Source organism: Macadamia integrifolia, unplaced genomic scaffold (assembly GCF_013358625.1).
Source record: "Macadamia integrifolia cultivar HAES 741 unplaced genomic scaffold, SCU_Mint_v3 scaffold134, whole genome shotgun sequence".
NCBI classification, from domain to species: Eukaryota; Viridiplantae; Streptophyta; class Magnoliopsida; order Proteales; family Proteaceae; genus Macadamia; species Macadamia integrifolia.
In genome coordinates this window covers 646,750-666,403 of record NW_024868167.1, presented here as the reverse complement: position 1 = coordinate 666,403, position 19,654 = coordinate 646,750, and the positions used below count along the sequence as shown (strand labels likewise).

At 39.3% G+C, this 19,654-nt stretch overlaps 1 protein-coding gene across 3 annotated transcripts in view; it reads right to left on the bottom strand.

Moving 5' to 3' along the window:
* The window catches only part of LOC122063487 (nuclear pore complex protein NUP107), a 65,501-nt gene that overhangs the window by 1,865 nt on the left and 43,982 nt on the right, over positions 1-19,654 (bottom strand). For 2 of the 3 annotated variants that reach the window (XM_042627184.1, XM_042627185.1), the window contains exons 21-24: positions 17,804-17,945; positions 17,573-17,733; positions 17,174-17,290; positions 10,526-10,627 (exon numbers count right to left, since the gene is read on the bottom strand). In XM_042627184.1, the coding sequence (XP_042483118.1) occupies positions 10,553-10,627; positions 17,174-17,290; positions 17,573-17,733; positions 17,804-17,945 (495 nt within the window). In that variant the 3' untranslated portion in view covers positions 10,526-10,552. The remainder of the gene's footprint in view (positions 1-10,525; positions 10,628-17,173; positions 17,291-17,572; positions 17,734-17,803; positions 17,946-19,654) is intronic. The other variant, XM_042627187.1, reaches the window with a different exon arrangement.

Sequence of the window (19,654 nt, the reverse complement as noted above, 5' to 3'; positions counted from 1 at the left end):
AAAAAAAAAAAAACAATTATAAAAAATCAATATATAACACATATCATGCATAACCACTAAAATGTAGAAAACCGTACTAAAAGACAAATGTATTCAATTGAAATTTTTCAAAAGGATGAGGTTTCTTACATGTAGTAATAATCTATTATCGACTTTCTCAGAAATTTTAAAATCTATGAACAAATTGATGTAATAATTCATGTCAGATATAATGTTTTACATAAATCTACTCAAACATAGCAAAAAAAGAAGTAACACAAAGTTAATTGTTTGATCTTGCCATCAAGCTTCTTATAAAAAATAGTACTAGAACACTACAAAAGGGATGGCAGTAACTGGATCAATTTCTGATCATTTATACTGATGTTGTGGATGTAGCCCACTTGTAAAATTTAGCCACAGGTTCATAAGGCCTGGATCACATTAAACTTAATTGTTTGATCTTGCCATCCAACTTAAGTTGAAGTGTTTCTTAGGAAGGGTACCATATGCACAAGAGAGAGAGAGATGTATCTCTGACTACCTTCTTTTAAAGAGAGATCATACCATTGAAGGGTGCATGTCGGAATATCTTGCGTTACGGACATACAATAGTAAGATAAAATAAATGGCATAAATGCTAGGAAGGACAATGGTGAAAGACATAATAGATATGTTAGAAAATTTATGGTTGGTCAAGTAATATAGATGCTTCCTACACTTGCTCCTAATCCGTGACTATAAAGTTTCATTTTCTTGTGCATCACGCGACAAACTCTAGCAACTTGAGCAATCATGACATGAAATACAACATTCAATTTTGTGGAAGGATCAACACACTTGGCTTGTTGCAACGGCAATAAAACATTAAATGGAGATGACGCTACTTTTTTTCATCGAAGTCGAGGCCCAACTTGAACCTCTGCTATAAAGTCTAAATCATTAACCAGATTGACTAAAATAGTCCCTTTTCTGTGTTATACCGCAGGGAAAGTGAAGGCATTCATCCAGTGTTCAATGATATCAGTCTCCGGCACTTTTTAGGGCTCTTTTCTTTTCTCTTCTCATTTCCAGTTGATTCTCCTTTATTACTCTTTGTTAAGATGTCCCTAGTTGTTTTTTTCTTTTTTTTGGTGGTGTGTGATTATATATTTGTACAGTAGGAGTTGAAGAGGTTGTTAAAATCTACTCTGAATTTATGAAGAGTTGCAATTGGTCCGCCAAACAGGGTTGAGTGTGGACACTTGTTCAAAGAGAGTAAGCTTAACAGAGAAGAGGGGGCCTGTTTAAGTCATGCCAGAGATGGGCTCCAAATTCATATTTTAGATTCCAATGACTATAAGGATTAACTTTAACCATTTTAGTGTAGCTTATGGGTCTATTTTTCCTCTTTGCTAATTATTTGGATTTCTATGACAACTTCTTGTGTTTCATTTGTCTGATGTTGTCTTTTATGATATCAGAAATTGGTATCCATTACAAAGTATTTATCAAACTATTAACCATTGCAAGATGGAAATGGCTCCGCATTCAACTTAAGACAAGTTGAGTAATATGCCAGGAGGTAAACTAGAAAACATTCTTTTCACATTTGTCCATGAGAGATGTGGTGAGGACTAGTGTTATATCAACTAAGTGGAGAAACAAATGGGTTTCATTTCCACATCTCATATTCAATGATGAATGTATACCAGGTTCTTATGGTTCACTTGGTCGTGACAAACTTGTGAAAATTGTCAATCATGTTCTCCTAGTTCATAGAGGCCCAATTCTGACATTTTATATCTCTATTCTGCGGTTGCAAACCTGTTCAGACATAGACAGCTGGATTTTTTCCTTCTCATTAAATTCTTTGACAGAATTTAAACTTCAGATATATGAATCCTCCGAGCATCATCGTGTTCTTCCATGTTTATTCTCCATTAAATGGAATGAAATTGATTACTATGAGACCTACCACCCTATCTATGCTACTAATGTTGTAGGTTTTAAAAAACGTGAAGAAGAGCTCCGAGTCTATGACTACTGTCGGTCTAAAAGTGGAACTTGATCAGATTCAAGCAAATGTGCTTAATCGTGATCCCTTCCCTTGAGCAGGCATTTTCTCTGACCCATGCAGAAGAAAAATGTTGCTTTGCCCTAATCTCTGCACATGGTCTATTGGTCAACCTACTGATTTTGGTAATCAGCTCAATATTCCTTCCTCCACAAATAGGTCTGTTGTCAAGTGTGACTATTGTGGTTAGGAGCCTCACACTAGGGATACTTGTTGGAAGCTTCATAGGCACCCAGCCAATTCTTTTGGGCACAACCAAGGTGATGTATGGGGTTCCTAGGTGACTAGGTCTCCTACAAGATTAACTAACTAGGTAGGGTTAACTCAAGGGACTTTGGTAGATAGGACAAAGAAACTCAGCAAACAAGATTAAGCATGCAAAATAGAATGAGACTAATAAACAAAGTAGAAAAAAACAATAATAATCTAGGCGGAAAAACACATAAACTCTTACTTAAGCTTCAAGTGGGGACATGGGGAAGGGAACAAACGTCATACGAATGTTAGGTTCAGCACAAATCAATCCAAACACCAAATAAGATATGCAAACAATCAATGTCCTCTAGCAGCCAACTAAAATAGAAAAATCAGCAAAGGTTTTGGAAGCATAACAGTGACAAAACGTCTTAAAACAATGGGTAAAAAAATAGACATAAGCAAAAGGGCATAGGCTGGTTTCAATGTTATTCGGCTGCAACATGTAACAGGGATATATGGAGGTGGGAGGGGTTTAGTTTAATTAGTTACCTTGTTGCTGTCCTGGTCTGAGGAGTAAAGAAGAAGTCAAAGTCCTCCAAAATAAAGAGTTGCAGTCCAACCTACTTGATGAAAAACAGCAGTTCCGATTGTTGGGGAAGTTCCAGCAGCAACCCAGTTGGGGTTTTCTCGATGGAGATAATCTCTAATGATGGTGAACAATTTCTGCAATATGGCAGCAGCAACAGGAAAGACAGAAAACAGAAAAGAGAAGGATGAAGGGTGAGAAAGGGAGAAAGGAGAATGAGAGAGGGAGCCGTGAGAGAGAGAGGAGGCGTGAAACAGAGGGAGACCGAGAGTGAGAGATGAGAAAAGGGAGAGGGGAGAGAAAGAGAAATCGTGGGGGGGTTTTTGGGGGCTGTTTTGCCTTCAATATTCTTCATTCATTAATTTTCATTGTGGCCAATGGCCTTACATAAATAATAGGATAATTACTAAAAAGAAAAGGCTAATCTAGGAACATAATCTCAGAAATAAAGAAGTTTCCTAAAAAAAACAAATAGGAATGTTATTTAGTTTCCTACTTAACTCAATGACCTAAATAAACAAAATCCTAGGAAATAAAACTACTAACATATCAGATTTGGTGGGGGCCACACAATCTTGGCAGAGAAAAGGAAGGAGAGGACTCGATCCAGCGCTGGGAAGGCTGGACCGAGCCTTCCTTTTCTTTCTTTTTTTCTTCCTCCTCCTAATCCTCCAACCACAAAGAAGGTTGGGTCTTCTTCTTCCTTCGGCTGTACGTCTTGATGTCCCCATCACAAGTTCGTGGAAAGAACACTCAGATTAATCAATCTAAGACATCGGACAACTCTGATTGCCCTATTACCACAGGATCCTCCTCCTCAAACGATGAAATGGTTATGCTTCATCGAATGATGACACATATGGGATCCTCCTCTGCCACTACTGTTTCCTCTCTGTCAGCTGCCTCTGCCTCCCACTCTGCTTAGTCAGGTACTGTTTTTTGTAGTCATAGTGCTTCAGTTCCTTCCAGTATTGGATTATTGACTCTGGGGCTACTGATCATATGATCAGGTCACCCACTTCTTTTTCTACATATTGTCCATCCTTAGGTAAAACAAAGGTTCGAGTTGCTAATGGTCTATATCTCTTCTTGCATGAATGGGTACCATTCAGTGCTCATCCTCCATGTTCCTCTCTTCTGTTTCGCATGTTCCTCAATTTTCTACTAATTTGTTGTCAATTAGTAGAATTACAAAGGATCTCAACTGTAAAGTCAACTTTTCCTACTCACTGTGTGTTTCAAGATTTGGTGACTGGGGCAACGACTGGCAGTGGTAGAATGAGTGGTGGTCTCTATTACCTGGATAGTGGATCTACACATGCTCATCATACAACTTGAGATATAACCTTATCATAGCTTCAAAGTTGGCATCACCTTGTACGACACCCTCCCTGGGGGCTTTAACTAGATTATTTCTTGTTTTAGTTAAACAGTGTAATCAAAACCAATTTACTTGTGATGCTTGCATTTTGCAAAATAAACTCGGAATGTTTTTCCTATTTTCGATCATCGAAGTATTGTTCATTTTTCTGACATCCATTCTGATGTTTAGGATCCTATCAGTCGTGTTTCTGTTTCTGGGTATAGATGATATGTTACATTTACTGATTTTCATACTCGTGTCTTACTTGGGTTTACTTATTGCATCATAAGAATAAGGTGTTTAATTGTTTCAAGGTATTCCACTGCATAGTTAGAACTCAATATGATGCTAACATCCAAATATTGAGATCTGACAACAATAGAGAATACATGGAGGGTTCTATTTAATCCTACCTTATAGACAATGGGATTGATCATCATACCAATCGTGTAATTACACCAAAACAGAATGGAGTTGCAAAACGTAAGAATAGACATTTGTTGGAGGTTGCTTATTCCCTTATGTTTGAGATGCATGTTCCTACTCCCTATTGGAGTGAGGATGTCCTTATTGTCGCCTATCTTATCAATAGGACGCCATCATGTATGTTGGAGTTTCGATGTCCTGTAGAAATGCTTTGTGGTGATTGAAGCTTTGTTGTTCCTCCTAAGGTATTCAGATCTATTTGCTTTGTACGGAATCATGTCTGCAGACCAAGCTTGTCCCCCTAGGGGTCTCCGGTGTATCTTTATAGGATATTCTCCAACTCAGAAGGGCTACAAATGTTATCACCCCCTTCCTAGCATTGTTTGTTTCCAAAGATGTGATCTTCCGCGAGACTGAGGCATATTATTCACTTTTTCGGGGGGAGTCTTCTAGATATAAAGAAGTTCCCTTGATTCCTTCATTTGATTGTCATTCACTTCTTTCCTTCGATATGACTATAGGAAATGAGGGAGAACCAATAGATACTGGTGTGATTGGGGTCATAGAAGAACCAATGGATACTAGTGTGGCAGAAGAACCTATACAGGAGGAGACAGTTGTGGAGGGGGACCCATTTGTTCAGCAGGAGTTACAGGTATTCTCTTGCAAGAAAAGGACTGATTGATACCACCACTCACACTACCACTACTTCACAACTGCCCCCTGATCCCAAGTCTAATCTTCCAGGTATCCATTTTTCTCTTAGTTTTGATTAGTCCCTTAATATCCCTACTGCTCGTAGGAAAGGAAGTAGGACTTGCACACAGTACCTTAATTCAAATTTTGTGTCATATAATGCTCTATCTCCTTCCTATCATGTTTTTGTGTCTTCTTTGTCTTCTGTACTATTCCTCAGACTTGGCAAGCACTGGCAAAACCTAGATGGAACGACGCAATGAATGAGAAGATGAGGTCTCTTTATAAAAATGGAACATGGGACTTGATCACCTTCCACTACAGAAGCGTCCAATAAGTTGTAAGTGGGTGTTTATAGCCAAATAAAATGTAGACGGGACAGTAGAAAGATACATAGAAAGGTTGGTTGCTAGAGGGTTCACTCAAACGTATGGGGTTGATTACCAAGAGACATTTGCCTTTGTTGCAAAGATAAACACAATTAGGTTATTGTCTCTTGTGCAGTGAACCGTTGCTGGGAGCTACAGCAGTTGAATGTCAAGAATGCCTTTCTTCATAATGAGCTGACTGAGGAGGCGTATATGGATGTCCCACTAGGTTATTCCAGCTCAGAAAGTCAAGGGAAGGTGTGCAAACAAAAAAGGGCACTACATGGTCTGAAGCAAGATTTTTTAAGATCTCGATCTCGCCCTTAGTCTCGCCAAAACAAAAAAGAGAGATCTCAGAAAAATCTTGTAATTTTCCCGGTTGACTCAGTGATTGGTCTCTGTGGCCATATGATCTTTGTAGCCCTGAAACTCACCATTTACCCTATTTTAGCCCTTCTAAACAAGTGGAAACATCATTTTTTCAAAAAATAAAACCCAAAATAGTACTTTTACTTTGTACCCTATGTAAGTAATCTTCGGACCCTTCACCCTAGGCTATTCCACAATAAAAACAAACAACTATTGATCATATTTCTATGAAAAAAAAAATGGCTCTAAGAAGTTCTTACCTAAAACTACTCTTGAGAAGAAAAGGTTCTCCAAAGGATGATAATGAAGTGATAATCTCCACTCTCCAAGTGTTGAAGTTATTAATCTACATAATAGAGGAGAAATTTGGCAAGAAAAACCAAAAAAGCTCACTTTTTCTTCACAACAGGGCGAGATAGGCAAGAGATGTCGAGTTATGTTGAGTTGGTCGAGATGAGGGTTAAAATTATGTATTTGCCCCCATGTGATTTGGTCTCGAGCTGAGTCCAGACTGGGATATCCACTGAGATATTGTACATTTTATATATCGCCTCTCATTTCGTCTCTCCAATTTCAAATAGCGAGATATTAGCGAGATCTCACTGAGTTCTTAAACCATGGTTTGAAGCAATCACCAACGGCACGGTTCCACAAAGCTATGATAGCAATTGGCTTTGCTCCGAGTAATGTTGATTACACCCTATTCATTAAAAGGGTGGATGATCTGGTTACCATTCTTATTGTCTATGCGGGCAACATTATCATTACTGGAGATGATACCAATGAGATCTCTAAGCTCAAAGCCTATCTTGGTAAGGAGTTTGAGATTAAAGACCTTGGGAGGCTAAAATACTTTTCTCGGGATTGAGATGTCTCGGTCTACTAAGGGTATTGTTCTGTCCCAGTGGAAATACAATTTAGATCTTCTTTTAGAGATTGGCATGTTAGGGTGTAAGCCTTCAGATACACCCATTGAAGCAAATCCCCATCTCAAGAACAAGGAAGGGGAACCTGCTGATAAGGGTCAATAACAGAGTTCCGTGCAATGGCTCACGGTGTTTGTGAGTTGTTGTAGCTTAGGGGTCTTCTTCAAGACTTGGGGGTGCATGTTCAGATGCCTATGATGTTATATTGTAACAATAAGTCTACCATCACTATTGCTCATAATCCAGTTCAACATGATCATAATAAGCATGTCGAGATTGACAGGCATTTCATCAATGATAAGTTGGAGCAATGACTTATATGTCTTCCTTTTGTGCGAAGTGAAGATCAATTAGCTCATTTATTCACAAAGGGTCTTAGTAGCAAAGTTTATTATTCCATTTTGTGCAAGTTGGGAATGTATGATATCCATGCACCCACTTGAGGGGGAGTGTTGTAATTATGGATTATTGTTTATGGGCTTTAGGGGTGTTATCCGAACGGACCATTAAGCCCTTAGGTTTTTATTTCATTATAAACAGAGAAGCTTGTGTCCATTATTTGATACTGGTCATATTTTCCCAATTCAACACTAAGGCCTAAGGTAAGCCAAAATCAGAGGGGTAAACTTGGAAGCAAAGATAGAGTAAGGACAAAAAGAAATAATGAACCATGGGGAGGGTAATATGGGGAAATTAAAAAAAAAATGAAGAAAATAACTAATGCATGCAACCAGGAAACCCTCAGGCCTAATTGTCTCCTACCTCTGGATGTAACCAGGAGGCAGAAATGAAGCAGCAGGGCAGCAGGGTATCAAGCAACCAAATGGAAAGCCAAGCAATTGATTAGGAAGGAGTATTGAAAGGGAACAGCAGCAGCGGAATTAGTGATTCTACAGAAAATACCATCAGACCACCTGATTTCATCAACAATCAATTCAGAAGAGAGCAAATTCTGGTTAAAAACGATAGCTTCATCGAACTAGTGCAGATTCGAAGCAGATTTGAACCAAGAACAGCAGAGCTTCCACAAACAAAAGTGCTCTGAAAAAGTTCTTTTCTTCTGCCTGGAGCCCATTGATCCAAGTGATCAAGAAGTCTGGGTCTTGACAATACCAAGACGTTAATTCTCTGAGAATAACTCTAAAACCGTTTCGACTCAACAACCGCAACAAAATCAGAGAGTCCGCATCGTCTCTGTGCGTCAGTCCACACTACTATTTTATAGTACCCAACTCACGCCAATGGCATTCCTGAAATTATGGTACACACCATGGGTATTTTGGTCATTATTTCACTACTGTTCACCTTTGCGCCGGGTTTTGTGGAGAAAAATCCATTACGACAAATCCCAACCGTTGTGTCCGACAAGTATCTTCGATCCTAGCCGTCCACGTGGCAAGGGAGTGCCCTAGTAATATTATAAGGGCGCTCCAAGGGTACCACAACTACCCCCTATATAACTCATGCCAGTCACACCAGTATGGGAGATACTTTGAGCTAGGGTTAGTGACGTCATCCAGTGAGAGCTCTGGTGTTAGTAGAAATATTCCAAATGCCACGTTCTGCTTTGTTCCGTTTACGTGTGAAGAATGTTTTTCTTACTTATCCCAAATGTCCAATTCCAAAAGAAGAGGCTTTGTCTCTGATTCAAACTGTTCAATTCACGACCACCGTTTTTCATCAGAGTTGCAGCAGAACTGCACGAAGATGGGGAACCTCATCTCCACTGTCTACTTCAATTCTTTTACAAGTTCCATACAACAAACCAGCATTTCTTCGACTTGGTTTCCAGAACCAGATCAACACATTTCCATCCGAATGTTCAAGGTGCTAAAAATGAATCAGCAGTCAAAGATTACATCTTGAAATACTCCAACTTCATAGATCACGGTCAATTCAAATGTTCTAAGACATTTGTTTCAAAGAAAGACATTGTTGTCGCTGCGATAGCCACCGGTTCAGTAAATGACGCATTAAGGGTTATTAGAGAAGGGGATCCATTTTCTTTTATTCTTAATTACGATTGGATTTCTGCAAATCTCCGCAATATTTTCAAGCAACCAAAACCACAGTACCAAAATCCTTTTCCGCCATCAAATAACGTTCCGACGGACCTGCAACAATGGGCTTCAAATAACATCAGAGATGACGCCCATAGACCACAGACCCATCAGCCTGATTCTAGAAGGACCATCTAGATCTGGTAAAACTTGCTGGGCAAGAAGCCTGGGACCCCACAACTATTATGCTGGCCACATTGTTTTAAAGAACCACAATGATGATTGTCACTTTAACGTCATTGATGATGTCAATCCACAGTACTTAAAGCATTGGAAAGATTTCATCGGTGCGCAACGAGATTGGAATTGAAATTGTAAATACGCCAAGCCACGTCACATCAAAGGTGGAATCCCAACAATAGTCTTATGCAATTCAGGTCAAGGAGCATCATATAAGGAATTTCTCGACAAACCGGAAAATGATGCACTTCATGAATGGACGATACACAATGCGGAGTTCATCACCCTCAACAACTCACTCTATGCCAACGAGCATCAAAGTCCAACATCGTCAGGCAAAGAGGCGTCCCAAATCCCAACGACGGAAACTCATTAAGTTCGAATGCCAATGTCACTTATTTCATACCAATGGATGTCAGTTACAACACCAGGTTCCATTGGCTCAATCGTACCGCGGTCTGGCATCACATTTTTGGCGACAAGGAATCCTCCACGTAACTGGATACAGGATCTTCCCACCGGGACAACACGAGATAGAGTGAATCAGCAGAAAACTTCTATGTAGCAGAAAACTTCAGAAATTAACATAAATGAAAGCATGTTCCGAAATCCTAGTTCTTCATCTGTTTGGATGAACTAGGTTTTCACCATAAACCAAAGAACTTGAATCAAACCGGCAATAATGGAGAGAATCAGCAGTTACTGGTTACTGCTCTGATACCATGTTATAAACCCAAGATCTGTAACTAGTAACTTGGGAGAGGAGAAGAGAGAAAGAGACTGAGAGAGAAGAGAAGAAGAGAGACTGCAAGGAGAGGAGCAACCAATTTGTATATTGCTTCCTCCCTCCATCGTATTATATATAAACCAAAGAGTTACCACCAAATAAGGTAAGTAGTACCTTGTACAGCAAGATAACTAGAAAATAGAAACCTACTCCAATTAGCAAAAATAGCATGGCTAACTAGAAGTAAACAACCAAGTCTAACTAGGAAAGGAAATAAAATAACTCTCGTTGGAACAAACCCCCAACTCGTGACTCAGTTCTTAAAAGTTTCTATGCTTCCCAACATATGCAATCTTATTTTCCATTTAATCTTTTTTAGCTTGTATGCAAACATCTAGAAATTTCCTGAACATTTGACAATGAATGGTCAGTTCTTATCTGCACAGCTTCTCAATCAGTTTTAACATAAACAAAATCATCTAGCTAATTGTTTCTCTTAAACCAATCATGCCAGGCCTGTTATTACACATTCTGGGATCAATTAATTGTTGAACATGGCATATAATGACAGAAAAGGTTTGTAGGTGATACCTGAAAGACTGCATTGCATGTGGACCTCTATGAACCACCAAAGTTTTTGTCTTCAAGCTCCATTTTGCATATTGAATATTCCCTCTCAGATAATAAAAATTCCTGGAGAAGAAAAGGTGAGAGGGGGAGTTCCACATTATCAGCTTACTTTCCACATGTAGACTAATTTGTTAATCTTAATTTATGGTGTTCCTGGAAAATAATTTTCATCACCCTTGCCTCATACTTTTTGTTGGTTAAGTGTCAAGGAAAATGCTGTAGGCTGAAAATTGGGGTTTGATTAAAGGGGTGCAGGTAGGAGAGGACGCAACCATCATTTCCCATATACAATATGGAGGTGTTACTTTAGCTTTTAGTGCATCATTGTCAGGAAAAAAGCATATTGGCTGAGTGTTATCCACTGATGTTTGAGGCTGCCTCAAGTCTTCATGTAAATCTAAGAAAGAATACAAAATGGACATGCAAGCAATCTGATACTAATTTGAAAACCATGGATACACAGAACATCTTTAGTAGAAGATTGGAAGATTGGAAGATTGGAAGATTGGTGGTCTCTTTCAAATACTTCCAACTACAGATAACATATTTTCTTGTGAATATCTCCTTATAATGTAAGTAATGAAATAAAATTATAAGGAAGTTCTACTTTCACATATACAAGGCACAAATACGCATATCCTATTGGATACATGAAACAACAAAATATCAAAAATTTTGCATAACTCCAAGATTTAAAAAGCCATAACTATTGCTTAAGTTGTGTGCAGCATGGTTCGAAATCTCGCCGAAATTTCGGAATTTCGGTTTTTTTTTTTTCTGGCCGAAACGAAATAAGGCCCGAAATAACATTTGTACAAAATTTCGGTATTTCGGCCAAAATTTCGGTATTGTTTCGGTATCTCGCCTGTCTCGGTACATTCCATGTGTTATAAATACCATATCTCGGTCGAAATTTCGGTATTTCGGTCGAAATTTCGAATCTGTCTCGCCTGTCTCGGTGGTTTTGGTTCCATTTGCATATTTTGAAGGAAAAACACTCCAAGTCTCCAGCAAGCCTCTAATTAGCCACATCATCACACAATTTGCTTCCATTGGACTCCTACAAGATCTACACATTCAAAGCTTAGGAAAGGTAAAGTTCTTTCTCCAAAATCAGGTAAAATTTTCAAAACGGTTCGACGGTTGCTGTCAAACAAAGGTGCAACTTTAAAACAATGTCATGTCCTAATATTTTTACATTTTTATGTTCTAAGCATGTTTATTAACCTTAAAATAAGTTACCCACCAAGTTTCAAGTTAAAATATGGTTGTTTGACCACAGAAACAGTCAATCAAAACAAACAAACAAAATACACCATTTCTTTCGAAATTTCGCCGAAACGAAACAAAACGAGATTTCGAAACTTGGTGTGCGGAAGACTTATCTTGTGGTGGGTTCAACATCGACTTTTGCAACTTCTCTACCTTCAATCATTATGGAATGAGACCAATCTGATGGAAGGGAGGGACATATGATCATCTTTGAGAAGTGTCGGTGCTTATGTATGGGAGAAAATGCCCAAATTTTTTAAGCCAAACAAGAATTGGTGACCTGGATGACAAGAAAAGCTGAGAGTTTGGTCTCTTTTCACTTGCCTGTGGTCCTGAAATCCAGGGGATGAATTATTTTTCTGTTTGGGACTAGTGGGATCTATTGGTAAATGGGTAAAGGGGGGCTTAGGGACTCCCAATTTTAATGGGTGAGGGATTGGGGTTTTTCAGATTCCAAATCAACAGTTCTAACTATTACGTGGAGGGGCCCCAACTATTATATGAAGACACCCAAGGTTCAAAACTTAACCAATGTGGAATTATTCCTAATACTCTCCCTCATGTGTAGGTGGAATGACTGTACATGTAGAAAGATGCATGGACGACCTGTCGACGAAATGATTCTACGCATAGAAAAACACGTGAGGCTCTGATACCATGTTAGATTCCAACCCAAACTGAACCAATGTGGGATTATTCCCAAAAGGAGTTTCCTGTATAGAGGGTCTTCTCGTGGACTGGTTGTAAGTTGTAAACATATAGCATCACGTTTGTTTTCTATACATGTTGCTTCTGCTCCCCCTTTCCCCCCTCCATTGGGCACAACCATATACATGCAATCTTATGCATTCTCAAAAGAGGGAAAATAATAATAATAATAATAATAATAAAAACCTTGATGAGAAAAATAGAAGGCTGACTTCTTCAGAAAAAGAGAGAATTTTAGGCATAGAACTGATGAATGTTACCATATTCAACTCATCCGTAATCCACTGCTGTCCCACTTAGAAGAAACTAGGGTGGCAATGGGCGGTCTGGCCCTTGTTTGGGTGCGGCCGAGCCTCACTTACGAAGCCCAGCAGCTTAGTCTTCATTTTTCAGCAGAGGATATAGAGATTTTTGAAGAAAAAAAAAAGGCGCTGTAAGCTAATGTAGAAGTAGATAACAAAGTAACAACCCCCAATGTATTACAACTCCAAACCCCAAATCAAATAGGACTCACTAACTAACCAAGACAATAATCAGAAGTTGGAACAGGGATACAAGAGAATAAAAACCAGAAATAACCCTCAAAGAATAAAAGACAAAACAGTAGTAACACCCAACCAAAGACTCACACCATAGGAGAGAGAAAAGGACCTGGGAAAAAGGGATACCTGCGGCTGGATCTGTGAAGCTCAGATGGAGCTCAAAATCTGGTCAATGGTAGGCCTTGGTATGAAGGATAAAACCTCCAAAGATGAACTGATTCTGCCATCTAATGTGAAAGTTCTGAAGTTTCCTGCTTTCAGCCCTTGGAGAGAGAGAGAACAGAAGAGATTCTTCAAGAACCGAGGCTGGACTGCTTGGGCAGTACTGAGATGAGTATCGAGTGATCCTTGGATCGTCTAGAATGCCCTCTGGAAAGGGTTTGTAGATCAGAAGTCAGATGTGGGAGCTATGGAAATTGATAGTCTTCAAAACTAAACTTCCCTTGCTGGCCAATTCTGGTTCAAACAGGACTGAACAGATCTGAATACTTCTTCAAAGAATTATCACAGCAACAAAGACTAATAACAGTAGCTTAAAGTAAAGAAAGAAAGAAGACGAAAGAATTGTGGGTGGGATTGGCTATCTCGGCCTGGGCATCTCACCCACAGCTATCTCGGCTGTTTAGAAGCAATTGACCGCAAATTCTGTTTAGTCAAATCTGAAATTCTGAGTACAAGAGCTCCTCTATAAATAGAGGGCAGAAACTAAGCTATTAGCTAATGTAGACAAGGGGGTCTAACCAAGTCTCAATCTGCAAGAACTTTTTAACCAAAGAATAACCATAACCTATCCAACAACATAAACAGAAAATCAGAATAATATAAGATAGTCCAGCAGGCTATCGAGTTCAATATGCAGTACTAATTTGGTCAATTTCAGCAGCAAACCCTTAGGACTAAACCAGGGCTGGAAAGTAGTTCAATTGGATTTAAAACAACTATAATCCATGAACCAAAGTCTAACACAACAGCAAAGTTCAAGCCAGTCCAATTGATCTCAGTTCTGGCTATGGCAGAACACTAGAAGACAAAAATATGGAGATTTCGAATATCTCACTAGTGGCTGGACAGAATCAGCCACAACTCTGGTCGATCCTTAGTTGGACAGGTAGGGACCATCGACCAAAATTATAGCCCAAGGCAAGGACCAGAACTGCATCAGAGAGCAAAGACCGATTGCTACTTCGACAGAGATTTCTGGGCAAGGACCAACCCTAGGCTTATTCCTAATAAAACAAGCCTATTTTGGTTATTAATCTGCATCATTAGCAGTCACATTAGAACTAGGAGTTGTACTCCTACTAGGACTAACATTAGAAACCTAGTCAAACTTAGAAAACTAATTAGCCACTAATGGGCTTCATTACAACTTAAATCAATGGCCATTAATGGGCCTTATTGACCCTTAAATCGATGGGCCCAATGGGCCTTATTAACTAGTGAAATTAATTAACACTTTAATAACCACTTAAGTGGACTTAAGTGGAGATCGACTAGCCCTATTTGGGTTGGGCTATCCTCCTGCGATAACTCAGTCCAAAGTGGGGATTTACATCATAAGCGTTGTTATTTATTAGTGTTTTTTAAGTGGAACATTTTCTAATCCCAAACTTATGGTTGACGCCGTAGAGAATATAAAAAGCCCATATGTGAAACGGAACAAGTAGGAGTTGCAGGTAATTTATATGATGTCCCGGGGATTGTAGCCAGGGGTCGTCAACAAACCTAAGCTATTCGTTGGATCCTAGAAGCAGCTTTCAAATGACTTATAAGCTACAGGATAAGCCTGTTCAGTATCCAAAATATAATAAATATCACATATGTACTATATACATACATATGCATGCCTATATTTTCCTAACGAAGACAAGCATTTATGATACAAATATGTTACAATATCGTATATTTTAAATTTTAAATTTTAATGCATATTTATGATACAACAAATACTATATTTTCAGAGAGAGAGAGAAGATTTTAATGGAACTACACTAAGCTCAGGATAAAAGAATTTAATGGAACTATGAAGCGGGTGTAAGCCTGCCTAACTACACTAAGCTCAGGATAAAAAAAAAAAACTTAACGGAACTATTAAGCGGGAGTAAGGCTGCATACATTGTCACACTTCTCAGACCCAGCAGTGGCAGGAGCCTCGTGCACTAGGTATGCCCTTTTATATGCTAAGTTCAGGATAAATGAGAGGAAATTTTAAGAAATATCTATCACAATACCAGGCCCATCCAGTGAGCAAGCCTGGGCCTCAGTCTCAAGCCCAAAGTTCAGGCCGTGCCAGGACCAGAACAAGGCCTAATACAGTATGCTAGGCCTGGCCCAGCCCAGCCCAGCCCAGCCCAGCCCAGCCTAATAGATTGACACCCCTAGAAGAAACTGATGAAGGCAGGACACATTTTTTTAGGAGAGGATACTAAAGAAAGAGCATCACCTTGGATAGAAGCTTTGTCAAACTGATTTTAGTTTTAAATTCTGAGTATGCGCTAAAAGCCAAGACAAGACTCAACTCAGCCCTATCCCAAGCCATATGGATACTTTTCTCCAATCAACTCTACTCAAAGCCATACTCGTTACTAGTCCTAAATTATGCATGTCTTTCCTCACTTGTCATAGAGTCATTTTAGGCCTATGCCTAGCTCTTTTAGAGCCTTCAATTTGAATCAAATCACCCCTCCTACTGAAGTGAAAAAATAAATAAATAAAATAAAAAATGCAACAAATTGAATAAAAAATGAAATGAAATGAAATTATAGATGAAACTTTTGAATAAGGTGTTTGGTCGGAAGTAGAGTCGATGTAAGGTGATATGAAACATATAAGAGTCCTCTACTTTTCTTTGGTTGGACAACTGGCATCAGCACGAAGTGTTGATCAACACAAATGGAAACAGAATCAGGTATGACTCGGGTCTTAGACAGAAAGTGGTCTCTTCTATCATTCATGAAAGTGCTTGGTGGCCAGGTCCTGCAACCTCCCCTAGCTTGAGAAAGGCCTGGCGAGTGTTATCAGAGAGGACAGAATACCAAGAGGAAGAGGCGATCTTGTCACTTGGACAGCAACAGGTTTGGGTATGTTCTCCTCTTCTCAGCTTGGAGCCTGGTGAGATCTCGGGCACCAAAGATCCCTTGGTATGGTGTTGTCTGGTTCAAAGGTTATATCCCTCGTCACAACTCATTGTTGTGAGAACCCTCTCCCAGTCTCTCCCAACGCAATCTTTCCTCCAACAAAAACAGATTTCCTCAACCGCTTCCTGCAACTTGTGTTGGAATGCCTCCGAGGATATTCCTCACTTGTTTTTCGCCTACACATTCTCCTCGCAGATTTGGGAAGGGCTGCTATATAGATGCTAGCCAGTTAGGAGAAGAATTCTTGATTTTTACACTGGATGGGGATGGGTTACGAGAGCTTCAATGAGAAATAGTGCCTCGAAACTATGGGGAAGCTAGTTTTTTGTGGAGCTATGTACTATGTTTGAATGGAGGAGTCGGAGAAGATGGACAAGGAAATCGAGAGCACCTCAACAAATCTATGACTCTAATCTCTATCTACTTCAAAGTTCGGGGCAAGCTTGATCTCCGTGCTGGTCACATTGGATTCCCCTAGGAATAGGCAATTATTTCTATCCTGGACCTTCCTATCCATCTGCACTCTACGGTAAGGAATACTCCTGGAGGATAGTGTCTTTTTGTTGTTTTTCTTTCCCAAATCTTCTAGCTCCTCTCCTGTTTGGGTAGCCTTCTTGTATTCTTTTGAGCTCATTGGAAAAAAAATATTATCCATCTAAAAAAAACTTACATGTAGGGCTGACAACATTAAGAATGTGGGAGTGGAAAGAAATTTCACTGATATTTTGGTTGAAAAGTAAAGCAAAATTTATTTACAATATTTAGTATGGAAAGGATTGGGTTTCTCAGGGAAGAATGAGACAATAGGTTTCATTTAGTAGTACAAATGCTACATTATTTTGAGTTAGTTGCACAATTATTCTTTAGTAATGACTAGAAAATTTCACTTTATTTTTCTTTGTTTTAATTCACTTCACTTATAATCAAACAGGGCCAAAGTAATCACTCACCTGTAATTGATGCTGACTAAACAAATGTAGCAACCCAGAATCAGGGCAAGCAACTAGTTCAACAAGCTCATCATGGCTTTCTGGGGGATCATTCGCTTCCACAAGTGAGATAGAAACCTGCAATAAAAGCATATGGAAGATCACAATTCACAAGTGGCCATCCAATGGATATATAATAAATCTATTCTAATGGTCGAGGGCTTGAGTCGGGAGACAGCCTCTCCACAAAGTGTGGAAAAGGTTGCATATATTGTGACCCTCCCCAGACCCCGCAGTGGTGGGAGCCTAGTGCACTGGGTACCCCCTTTAGAAGTTTTGGTTTATCACAAGGGATAAGATGCAGGTAATACCGTAATACCCAAGTAAATAAGGTACTTGCAATGCCAATGACCAATATACCTGCATACATCGAAGAACGACCTCTGGAAGACAACACCTACGGCAAAGGCCCCGCACAATGTGCGTTGCTGGGCCTTCCAGAAAACCATCCTTGTTTGAATACCAAGCATCCAGCAGCGATATCTCCAGTGTAACTCCAGATTGAAATCGAACGAGCTCACCTGAACGAAAAATTTAGTAGCTATAGCACAAATAAGAATCAAAATTTGCAGATGCATACACTTTCCTAACCTTTAAACCCAGCTGCCATGACAGTGGCAAGAACGCCACCATCATTGCTGTCATGTGGCCCCAGTCCATCGCCCTCCACAGCCAGGCAGCGTAGTACTACCTCAACACAGTAGTTGTCCCTTGCAGAAACATTCACGCTAACCTGTCAGTTCAGAAATGACAAGCAATAGTGAATAGCATTGCACCCAAGTGTTCTTGATAACCAATCACGGATAGAGTTTTAGGAATGATGGTTCTAACATCTCCTGATTTAACTGAAACACCCTTTCCTCTAAAAGGAATTGAACATTAAATGAGAAATATTCAGGCTTCCAAGTACACCCAATTGTGCAGTTTAGGTTAGGATTCCTGATAAGAGATACATACATTTGATTTTCATAGATCTAAGAACAGAACACCAAAATACTTAGTTTCTCATGATCCATGCGTAACAACAAAAAATTGAAAAATATTTTGTCATTAAAATTTCATATTATTTTTGAGAATTGTCTTAGTGATTGAATCAATACTGTTCGATTTTCAAACAGCTGGGTGATTTTCTTTCCAAAGGTTTCTGGACGCAAATCCGTGATGATAAAGATGCAAAATCTTACCAAAATAGTTTTCCAAGAAATATTCAAAAACAAAATCAACTCCATTCTCTCCCCCACAGCAAGAGATGGGGTCCTCCTTCAAAACCCCGAAGATATCAAAGCTGAAGCTGTTTCTTACTTTCACGAAATCTTCCATCCCCTCCCTTCCAGCTTTGATGGTCACATCCCTCCTGATTTTCTCAACAAATTCATCCCTAGTCACCTTTGAACCTCTCTCCAAGCCATCCCCCCCTCTGATGAGGAAATCTTGGCTGCCGTTCACTCCCATAAGACCAACAAAGCCCCTAGCCCAGATGGTTTCAATATGGGTTTCTTCTCCACCTGCTAGGACATTAATGGTAATTACCTCATCAAGACCATCAAAAGCTTTTTCTTTAATCTCAACCAAATCCAAAGGGTTAACTATAACTTTCTCTACCTTGTCACCAAAAAAGAGGGTGCCTCCTCCTTATTTGGTTTCCGGCCCATCTCTCTCTACAACCTACTGTATAAATTCATTTCCAAAATCCTCGCCAACCGCCTTCAGTTAATCACTGACTCCCTAGTCAGTCTACCTTCATTGCTGGTAGAAGCATTGCTAACAACATCATCCTCTTGCCATGAGATTGTCAAAGGCTTTGATAGAAAATCTGATGCAGTTAGGTGTTGAGTTACTTGGGTTAATTTTTGTAATTTGACTCATTTATTTATTTCCTTTTCTTTTGGAGTTAGAAACAGGTCATGTTAGTTGGAAGTTGAGATAGAGTCAGATTTTATTTCTATTTGACTAATATTTTTATTTCTATTTTAGATTTAGATCTCTCTTCTGCCAGGTATAATTCTCAGCCACTTTATTTCACTTGCTTTTGATTGTTGGGTCTGGTTGTGATTGCATCTAGCAGTCCTATGAGTTAATCATCTTCGCCCCAAGTTGCTTGTTCATTGGAGCTGTAGTGCAAAGTTCTGTCAATCGAGGCCAATTAGGTTGCCGTTGGGTTTGGAATTTAGGTCACAAGGTTGAAGATAACCATCAACCCTCACAATTCTAGTATCTTTATTTTCTAATTTTGTTTTTCCGAAAGTACCCCTCTTCTGGTTAAATTCTGTTGTGTCCTTAAATTTTGCTTTGTTCCAAGATAATCTTGTGACATTAAATCATATTTCCCTTCATGTCCTCACACCGATTTTCAATACGAATTAAGCCTCATTTTTAATCCCCTTTGTGAATCCCAATATAATTACATAATTGCCATTACTTCTTTGTAATTAGATCTTAATT